We start from the raw sequence: 11367 nt of genomic DNA on the forward strand, positions 1-11367 counted from the left end.
TATATGTTTCCACTTTTTCTAGTTATACTATTCCTTTTAAATATTTAACCCTCAAACACTTACCTCAACTATTACGTCCTTATTGGAATACTGTGCAAGGTCTCGAATTCCATTCACGAACTGCTTGTTGGCAACACAAAAAGCTTTACCAGTATCAATCATTGCAATGCAAAGCTTTACTAGCTAAAGGGGAAAAAATGATCATGGTAAATAAAAAAATTTTAAGTTACTTTGTTCTACAGAATTTCAAAGTTAATTTCCTGTGAAAGACAACTCTTAGATAACCTTTATAGGTACATAGCAAACAATCACACACAGGTGCAGTAATTGTTATTTTGACCCATTAGATAAGCCAAGTTGTTGTAGCAGATTTAGTCCAGGCATAGGAGGGAGCCTGAACTAAAACTAATACTTTAGAAACCAATTATTTGACTTAAGTATTTCAGAAATTGCTGCTTAATTTTGCCCTAAGCTGTACGAAAACACTTAACCGCAAGTTGTTATAGACTGATCTCACCAGCATGCCAAGAGACTGTTTAGAGTGCTTGTGACATTAAGAGGTTTATTCTTCTCACCATGGGTGAGCACAAATTCCCTTACAGTTAACCAAGATCTCACACACATGCTTCAAAAAGAGAAGGCAACTCCAAGTCATCACCATCAGTATGCTTCAGCGGTAGCACTTTCACTTCCTCACCAGAGGAGATGGATTTAGTCATATTCTATTTTATTGCTGGGTTATTACCAATATTGTCCTATCAATGAAGTACTGTACTGCCATGCTGTTTCTGCTTCTTTAGTTTAAAAAAAAGAGTGGGCTTAACTTCTAAGAGACAGTGATAACTCCAGTGTCTTAATTCATGTATCCTCTCTAAAGGAAACATTCTGATTTTCAAGGTGGAACGTAAGCTAGTGCTTTGTGAAAAATGGCTGCTCCGTTTGCTTACAGAGTCAGTAAATTATCAGTATCTTACTCATTACTGTGTACTGCACCTGGACTGTTTCTTAACTGCAGAAAAGGACCAAGGGGTTACAGTGGATGAGAAGCTGGATATGAGTCGACAGTGTGCCCTTCTTGCCAACAAGGCTAATGGCATTTTGAGCTGTATAAGTAGGGACATTGCCAGCAGATCGAGGGACATGATCATTCCCCTCTATTCGACATTGGTGAGGCCTCATCTGGAGTAGTGTGTCCAGTTTTGGGCCCCACACTACAAGGAGGATGTGGAAAAATTGGAAAGAGTCCAGCGGAGGGCAGCAAAAATTATTAGGGGGCTGGAGCACATGATTTATGAGGAGAGGCTGAGGGAACTGGGATTGTTTAGTCTGCAGAAGAGAAGAATGAGGGGGGATTTGATAGCTGCTTTCAACTACCTGAAAGGGGCTTCCAAAGAGGATGGTTCTAGACTGTTCTCAGTGATACCAGATGACAGAACAAGGAGTTCAGAACAAGTCTCAAGTTGCAGTGGGGGAGGTTTAGGTTGGATAATAGGAAAAACTTTTTCACTAGGAGGGTGGTGAAGCACTGGAATGGGTTACCTAGGGAGGTGGTGGAATCTCCTTCCTTAGAGGTTTTTAAGGTCAGGCTTGACAAAGCCCTGGCTGGGATGATTTAGTTGGGGATTGGTCCAGCTTTGAGCAGGGGGTGGGACTAGATGACCTCCTGAGGTCCCTTCCAACCCTAATATTCTATGATTAACTATGAAAAGGACTCAGTGCAACCAAAACTCTACTGTATTTTTCTCTTGCCCCATTAACTCAAAAGTTCTACGACTCATACCTAGCTGTTGCTTTCACAACACCCTGATTTTTGCTCTTTTTGACTTGACTGCAGCTGGAACTACTACAGTTCCAATAAAGATTGAGAAAGTATACTTTCGCAGTATCTTTATTACAGCCAGTTGTTTTTAATCTACAGCTATGTGCGACTCTCAGACTTGTAACAAACCAGAATGAAGCAATATGAAACTGATTTAAGGAGGAGCATATTACCCAGCATGCATGCAAGAGGAAAGAATTTCTCCTATTATACTTTTATAAACACTATGATAATACTGTCTGAAAGAACTGGAAGATCAAGGAAGCAGTGAATGGAGACAACTTGGGAAGGTGGAAAGGGGAGGTCCTGGGAGCTTTTTTAAAAAGTTACAGATTAAAATAATACAAAGAAAAATGTCATTGTTTGCAAGGTTCACATTAAAATAGCACGAAAACTCAGTAAAAGTAGAATCAGTTAAAGGCGATGTGATGGCCAAGAGGAGTCAATTTATTTTTAAAATATATGTAATTGCAAAATGCTTAGTGAAGACAAGCGCTGGAATTCAAATGGGTAACTTGCACTTCAAAACAACAGCAGAGATACAATAGTGCTAAGTGACCTTGTGGAAAGTTCCTCTTGTTTTCAACAACAACCCACCTTTTGTCTACTAAATAGATGAAGCAATCTCCCTGATACTTTTAACCTTAGTTCTGTTGCTTCTGCAACCATTTATTATATGTAAAATTTACAATTTTGCTTATCTATAGCTGAGACTACTATCCCAAATCTGGTTTAATACTTAACCCCTTGACTGCTGCCTAACACAAAAAGTAGGTCATAGAAAATGAACAACAATGTATCAGGTGCATCCTAACATATCATTAATTGCCACAGAACATCAGCACTGCAACAGTTGCCACAGATAATCAGAATCAGAATAATAGGTTTATTTGATCCTGTTCCTATGAATTTTCTTTTAAGTTTTCAAAGTGTACACAAACAACTTAAGCATCTTACCTTTTCAAGTTTCAATTCTAATTCTGCCACATCTCCTTCCACTTCCTCTAAAGCAGCCCTGCAAAATTAAAAACAATATATTGGAAAGTAAGACTTGACACAGAAAATACACTTCATCTTTTATTTTAAAAATTCTCTTGATTTAGCCCAAGGTCTCAGTTGCTCATATTAAGAACTTTCACGAGTCCACAGTTTCATGGAGACTTTAATGCTTAACACCACATTTTAGACTAGCACAGGTTATAATGGAGCACCAAGGAGGTGACATGCTTAATCCCTTGCCAGTTGAATACGCACCACATTACCAGAAAAATAGGGACAAGTTGGCTGGTTTGAGGAAGAAGGGCTGGAGGAATTGATTTATGAGAAATATTACATATGTGTAAACTTGGCTAAGCAATGACTGAGGGAACACATGACAACTACCTACAAACATTTGAAGGTGATAGCACCAAAAGATGAGAGGAATCACGTGACACATTGAAGCTTAAATTCTTTGCGAGGCAGGGACTGTCTATTATTGTGCATCTCAGGCAGTGCCAATCACCCTGTATCTTCGTTCAATAAACGATTCATGGATGAGCTTTTAAAAGGTGAAATTTAGACTAAAAAAATCACGTACAACAACATATCTGTCTTTGTAGTAAAATACCAGATGATATACTTTTAGGTCTTTTGTGTCAAATCTAGTCAGATTCTGTTTTTCTTCCATATTTATGTGAGGTAGTACAAGCTGCTTGGAGAAGGCATTTCTAAAACCTAATTTATGACTAGAGTGGCTTGTGTGGTGGTCCCACCTCCCCTTTGAGAGGTTTAAAATGTAGTTTAGAAAAAGCTCACTGGTACTTGAAACATACAGCACTGAGAACTGCTTTACAGATGAAGGGAGGTTTGCAAAAAGTTTATGACCATATTAGAATTGCTCAGCCTAATGCTTGGGACTTTGAATCCTTCTACTTCTAGCAATAAATGCTGCATCATGAAAATCTGCTCATTTACTTTCTCCGGTATAAACCCAGCATCTTCCTTCTCTCAACCTTGCTCTTCTCCGAATGATAACCCTACACTGCACCATTTTCTGCTGTGATCCTCAGCAAGATAAAGTCAGATGCTTTTGTTCAGTTATTCATCTAAGACAAAGTCAAGTACCAGTGCTTGTCTTATGGCAATATGGCTCTCAAGCTATACACCAATCTACCATCCTGGTCTCACCCCCCCCCCCCCCCCCTTCACCTTCATTTACACAGTGTTCTAGGATTTCACTTAACACCTAAAGTTCTCCAACTTCTGTATTGGTGACCCCTTTCAAATAGCAGGCCTCTGAGTGCGACCCCCCCTTATAAATTAAAAACACGTTTTAATATATTTAACACCATTATAAATGCTGAATGCAAAGCAGTGTATGAGGTAGGTGGAGGCTGACAGCTCGTGACCTCCTGAGGGGTCCCGACCCCCAGTTTGAGAACCCCTGCTGTAAGGTGTTGCTGATTGCCCTCCGTTCTCAGTGGCTTCAATAGGAGGCTCTCAACACATCACAGGATGTGTTACATACCCTGTTTCCCCGAAAATAAGACAGTGTCTTATATTAATTTTTGCTCCCAAAGATGCGCTAGGTCTTATTTTCAGGGGATGTCTTATTTTTCAATGAAGAAGAATACGGTACACATCGGTGGATGCCTTATTATCGGGGAGGTCTTATTATCGGGGGGATGCCTTATATTACAACGAGAGGCAAAACTGTAAGTAGGCCTTATTTTCGGAGGATGTCTTATTTTTGGGGAAACAGGGTATATAGCAGTACTCTCTCTAAATCTAAATGTGTTCTCCAGCATCAGAACGTGCAGGATTTCAGGTCTGACAGAGTCATCGATCCCTCCCTTCCACCTCCGGCTCATAAGGGATTCATTATCATTTTGTCTCTACAGTAGGTACCTGTTTTTCAAAGGAGAACTGGGATTAGGGTCAAATAAAAAGGAAGAACTGAACAGGTATTTGGATATTTAGATAGCAACTTAAAAAAAAGAATTAATTCTTCAATACATTTGCCAGGTGAGGGTGCCATCCTGAAAACACACTCTTAACATTATTTATCAGAGTAAAATTACATTCATGCATATGTGTTTTGCAAGATTATGCCCATAACACGTTAATATTAGGAAAGACAATGGAACAGGCTGTCCTTCCTGCACAAGGAGTGTAGCAGTAGTAGCACACCAATGAATTTCCAAGCTACTTGAAAAGAATGAATTATTGCCATATCAGAGAACACACTAAGAACAGCTCATCTCAGACTGTTATACTAACCAAAAATTTGTTTTCTCTTGTTTTAGTTGTACAGAGGGAGGCGATGCAGGCACATTTTCTCCACAATAAGGCATCTGGGGCAGGAATCATTTAAACCTCATAAAAATTGTAATTCAGACCTAATCCCCACACTTAACCAAAACTCTACCAAGGGAAGTAGTCATAAAACAAGACCAATAGCTGGATGCCAAATACAACAAGTACCAGGAATGCATGTCCATTAGTGAGTGAATTTCCAGAAAGAAGTAGGCTGTGGGGTTAGGGCTTTGAGCCACTGTAGTGTCTAACAGATTGGTTTGCCACTAGGACTAAGAGAACAACTCTGACTTGATTCTCACTCATGCAACATGTGAGACCTCCTGAGCTATTCAAACCCAACCAGAGCAGCAGTTGAAGGGAGCATGATGTCTTGTGCAAATGAGTGACCTCTTCTCTTGCACTCCGTAATGCAGACTCAAGAACCTCTCTCTCTCTCCTCTGCTGTCACCCACCGAGTGTGGTGCAGTGTGCTAGAGTCAATCTCCCTGAATGGCCTCAGACAGAGGGCAGGAGCCGTAGAGGAGACGACGGGGAAAAAACTCAAGGTTTGGCTTAATTGTCTTTTTTTTTTTTTTTTTTTTAAAGAACAAAATGAAAGTGACCATAGTTACCTCACCCATTAGTTGATGCAGGAAGGCTGGCCTCCCTCTAAAATGCATCTTCAACTTGTGTGGATGTTGGTTCCTCTCCCTGGCTGACAAAGGAAGGACCTGCCTATATATTAGGGTACCAGGGGAGTCAATGAGTACCAAGAACCCTGCCTGGAAGATGACAACAGAATTCCTATTCCAGAAAGGGAATAAATCACTCGAAGGCCATAGAGAACAGGACATCTGTGCTGGGGAATTAAATTTAGTCTGGATAAAGCCATTTTAGGCTGCCCATAATTCTACACACACTGTGTGTGGGTCAGAGACTAAGCAGACATTTGCTGTTTTACTTCTACAACAATAAGGAGAGCAATGGTCACTACTTCTAAGCCAACAATGCTCCAGGAGATGTCCAACTGGCCACTCCAACACAAAAGGGGGCATTTCCAGTGCTTAATTTGTGCCGGGGCTTGCCAGGGCTGAGTCCCAGCACCTCTAGGCTGGGAAGTTCGGAGCCCTGGCACCTTTGGGCTTGCTGCCTCAGTTATGAAAGTAAAAAAATAGCTTGAACCTCGGCACCTAATTGTTTGAGCCCTGGCAGGCACCTCTTTCATTACAAATTAAGCACTGGACATTTCCCCACCTCAGGTCTGATCCAGCCTTGTTTCTTCAAATCACAGAAAAAAACCACTCTGGTCACTATTCTTTAATTTAAGCCTATTAAACTAAAAAAAGTTAGACATGAAGTTAAGTGTAGTGCTATATAGCCCTTCTTTCTAAGGGCTGGTCTACACTGGGGGCAGAAATCAATCCAAGATACGCAACTTCAGCTACGCAAATACTGTAGCTGAAGTCGAAGTATCTTGGATCGAATTATCTGGGGTCCAGACGGCGCAGGACCGATGGCCGCAGCTCCCCCATCGACTGCGCTCTGGTGGAGTTCCGGAGTCTACGGTGAGCGCGTTCAGGGATCAATATATCGCATCTTAACAAGACGCGATATATCGATCCCGGATAAATCGATTGGTACCTGCCGATACGGCAGGTAGTGAAGACGTACCCTAAGTCAGCGCAAGTCAGACATAGTAAATAGAAGAGTCTCACTTGAATACAAACATTTAACAGACTGGGATTCCAACAAAGGTATGAAAGCAAGTAGGAAATTGAAAGTATGAACACATACATTCCTTCCCATTTTCTGTGTGAGAACTTGATTTTTTATGCAGGTGACAAATTGTGATTACTACTATAGACTTGCTGTCAATTGGCTATGCACCAAGTCTGCGATAAAACAGTACCATTTTTGTTACTCCAATCTCCTTGTCTCATTCAGATGTTATGTCTTGTTTTAGACTATAAGGTTTGGGGGGTGGGAGCTGTCAGTCACTGCATGTTTGTACAGCCCCTAACACAATGGGTGCCACCTGGCTGAGGCCTCAATGTGATACTCAACATATTTGTTGAGTAATAATTTTACAGGAACAATGCACCTCAAATTTCAGAGAGAATAATTTCCTTAGAAAGAAGAGACAGAACCACAGTACCACAAGGAAAGAGGAGCTAGCCAAATACTACCATAATTTCTTCAGATTTATTTTAATTAAGTGAAAGGCTCAGAAGACTATACTTTCACTGGCAGCTGGCCAGTATACAAGAGTACAAAATTAAGTGCTATCTGTAGAGATACCCTTAGGCACCAGCCTGCACATTTTCTATTTCTGAGATGGGGACAATAGGTTTTCATTGTTTGAAGTTTTATCAATGCCAAGTTGTACTGTAAAACACACCTTAGTAAAGTGACATCTTCAAAATCTGGGAAGAGTCAAGTCCCCTGCATGTACCCCTGATGCATGACTTGGACTAGCAGCTGTGCCTCCTTCAGATTGATATCCACACCAGTTCCATAGCATAAAAGGGATATGCAAAATTAGCTATAGATTATCTGGTGAATTCCAGTTTTCTTCAAATAACTAATTTTACAGTGAAGTTACTGCAATCACCTTCATTTACTACAGTGTAGCTGCATTCAACTTCAAAGGCTGGCTCTAGAGTACCAAAGTAAATAAAGCACCACTGCCATACTCTACCATCAAAAAGAACAATTCAGCCATTTAATGAGGGACAGCCAACAAGTAAATGGTATTGTGGTGAACTCCCTTTTGTCCTTTCTCCCACTGCTCTTTCCTCTTCACTTTAACATTTAAGGGGATTAGGAAATTGGAGCAATACAAGCTAACACAGCTCTCTCACTACCAGGGCATGCCCAAGTAGATTTGGGTTTTAGGTGGCCTAGGTCAGAGTGATTGACCATTTTAGTTAGTAGCTTCAAATCCAGAGCCAGTGTAAGTGCTACTGTGGACAAAATGCCCATCGTTTAAGGTCACTTGACAAAATCCTGTCCTCCAGTATGTGTCTAAACCAACAAGTCCAGAGCTAAATTTACACTGCAGAACAGCATGACCCCAAATGCTTCCCCATCCTACTTCCCATTCCTCTGCGCTAAATACTATGTGTCACACCAATCTGAAAATATACCTCAAGACAAGAAAGGACACAGAGTCAAAGATTCTCTACACGCATTCTTAAATTGCAAATACAAACTTGAAATGCAGGGGATTCCTCAAAATCTGTAACATTTCTGTACAAATTGAGTATTCATACTAACTTTGTTTAGTAGTGATGCCTTTAAAAAAGTAATGGCAAACCTATCAACTGAAAATATCTTCGTCTCCAAACCATACTTATCTAGTCTAAACTTATTTAGGCAATTTAAATGTGTATTTAACCTATAGTAGTCAACCACGATAGGAGACCATCTCTGCCCTAGGTATTCCAGCTGTAACTTAGCCCTGGTTCCTCACATTCCTATTTGGTAGATCCAAGCAAGAAATCCAAATTTCTTGAGGGATGGCTCCAAAAATTTGGGACTACTGAAGGTAGTAATTTTTGAGCATTTGCTTACATTTATCATGTTTCAAATTTGAGACAACTGTCAGCATCTTTGAAAATTAGGGCAAGAGTGAGCTAATACTGCTAACAACTCAAAGATGGTGTACGTTTGCAGTATCTTGCTAAATATTTGGGATTTTGTTTTCTGAGGGATTGTGTTAGTTTTCTGTAAGACTTCAGAAATAATTTGCCAAATTGCACTGATGTACTTGATAACTTAGCTTGCCTCTTGTACTACTTCTTTGCAAAATCACCTGAACAGTAAGTCCTTACTATATTCAGAATACTCAGCTTAAAACGATTAAAAAAGTACATTAAAAGAATATATTAAACTACTCCACAACTCTTCTTTGCATATTAATGTATCGCACTCATCGGCTGTGTGTATAAATTTAAGTGTTTATATGGATCCTTTTAGCAAAGTTTATATATCACAAACATTAATTTGTCCTCAAAACAACCCTGTGAGGTAGGGAAATATTACTATCTGAATTGTATAAAAGGCAAACTGAGGCACAGAGACTAAGTGACTTGCTCATGGAGACACCAAACAAAAAAACAAAAACAAAAACAAAATCTATGGTTGAGCCAGGTTCTGAAACAGATCGCCTGAGTAATGACCAAGTCTCATGATTTTTGGCCGTGTAGGAGATACAATAGGACAAGTGGACTAGAATCGGGCTGAAACTGGAGAGAAAACAACAGTTTTGGTCCATATTCTCATCAGTGACAAACAACTGTAGACAGAAGGTCATGAAACCTAAGTGTTAGAAATTAACAAGTAAACTAGAGAACAACACTCCCTAAATCATCATTTTCTTGGACATATCTATGCCCAGGTATATGAGGAACCAAGTGCACTAAGAATATAGCTGCAAAAAAAAGTCTATGTTTTCAAGTTTGTGCGTCTTTTCCATTTGTTTTATGTAATGTCCCTCTCCTCTCACCATATAGCTTGACGGTATCTTTCGTAAGTTTGGGTTGTTTAGATAGTAAGGTCCTTGGAGCAAGAACTTGTGTTCATTTGAAGCACTACGCACACCAATGGCAATATTTCTCTTCTCTGAGAATCAGCTCCCGCTGGGGTTCAGGCGACAGCAAGTCTGTTTTGGATAGGAGTCCTTGTGGCACCTTAGAGACTAACAAATTTATTAGAGCATAAGCTTTTGTGGGCTACAGCCCACTTCTTCGGATGCATAAGAAGAAGTGCATCTGAAGTGGGCTGTAGTCCACGAAAGCATATGCTCTAATAAATTTGTTAGTCTCTAAGGTGCCACAAGTACTCCTGTTCTTCTTTTTGCAGATACAGACTAACACGGCTGCTACTCTGAAATCTGTTTTGGATGGGAACCCCCAGCTGTTTATTTGCCAATATGTAAATTTCTCACTTACATTCTTCTTCCTGCCAAAGAATGGCCACTTAAGCAGATGATAGTCTATTTGATTATGCTGACACCTGGCTGAGGTGCTGACTAGCCTTTTGTCTCTGAGGAACTGGTTTGGGCTGCTTCCCAAAATTGGAATATGCCTTAACAACATCATACAAGTCCACAAACAAAATGTAGCTTTAAAAAGTAATTACACCTGTATAAAACTCTGATTCATATTTTACCCAAACTGATTTTGGTCCTAGCTTTTTCAGAGATTTCCTACCCCCCACCCTCTTGTAATACTCTAGCAATTGGGACCACTTGAGGGGCTGATTTAACAGCCCCGTTTTAAACACACTGGGACTAGCAGCAAGGTCTCAATGAAGGGGTCCCTGGGTCTGTAAAACCAGCACCTAATCAAATACCAACTATGTCAATGGAAAGACATCTACTGGTGTCAAGGAGAGTTAGATCTTGTCCTTGACCTGCCAGAACCCATACCTGGTTACCTCCACAACATGCTGTAAGGATGTTGTAATTATCCCAAAACAAAACAAAAAATTTTCAACAGGAAATTCAGACTTGGAGGTAAACTCCAAAAACTCAAATATGTTAAAGTATAGAAATGCATAGTTGGGGCATCCAAACATTTATCTGTAATCTAATTGCATTATATTAAAGGGCAAACTAATTATTACAGATGCACTAGATGCCACACACACCCTAACTTCATGGGGTCATTATCAAAGAGAAACTTTCAGTTATGAAGAACAAGAGCAAAATGACCATTAATCTTTTGAAAAGGCTTCAAATTTAACCAATGCACAAGATTTTAGTGAGTTTAAACTGGGAATTTTGATGTGTCTTTATTAATCTGTTAAGATAGCTCAGGACAAAAAAATATTGTCTGACACCCAGTCCAAAATTTCTTAAAAAAAAAAATAATAATCATTAAAATGTGGACTTTTTTACTAAATGACAGGTTTCAGAGTAGCAGCCGTGATAGTCTGTATCCGCAAAAAGAACAGGAGTACTTTGGTACCTTAGAGACTAACAAATTTATTAGAGCATAAGCTTTCGTGGACTACAGCCCACTTCTTCGGATGCATATAGAATGGAACATATATTGAGGAGATATATATACACACATACAGAGAGCATAAACAGGTGGGAGTTGTCTTACCAACTCTGAGAGGCCAATTAAGTAAGAGGGAAAAAAAACTTTTGAAGTGATAATCAAGATAGCCCAGTACAGACAGTTTGATAAGAAGTGTGAGAATACTTACAAGGGGAGATAGATTCAATGTTTGTAATGGCTCAGCCATTCCCAGTCCTTATT

At 39.9% G+C, this 11367-nt stretch overlaps 1 protein-coding gene across 4 annotated transcripts in view; it reads right to left on the minus strand.

Moving 5' to 3' along the window:
- Positions 1-11367, minus strand: part of ACAP2 (ArfGAP with coiled-coil, ankyrin repeat and PH domains 2) — a 110651-nt gene that overhangs the window by 90015 nt on the left and 9269 nt on the right. For all 4 annotated transcript variants that reach the window (XM_034780622.1, XM_034780621.1, XM_034780623.1 and 1 more), the window contains 2 exons: positions 2777-2834; positions 64-183 (listed from right to left, as the gene is read on the minus strand). In XM_034780622.1, the coding sequence (XP_034636513.1) occupies positions 64-183; positions 2777-2834 (178 nt within the window). The remainder of the gene's footprint in view (positions 1-63; positions 184-2776; positions 2835-11367) is intronic.

This window comes from Trachemys scripta, chromosome 9 (genome assembly GCF_013100865.1).
Source record: "Trachemys scripta elegans isolate TJP31775 chromosome 9, CAS_Tse_1.0, whole genome shotgun sequence".
NCBI classification, from domain to species: Eukaryota; Metazoa; Chordata; order Testudines; family Emydidae; genus Trachemys; species Trachemys scripta.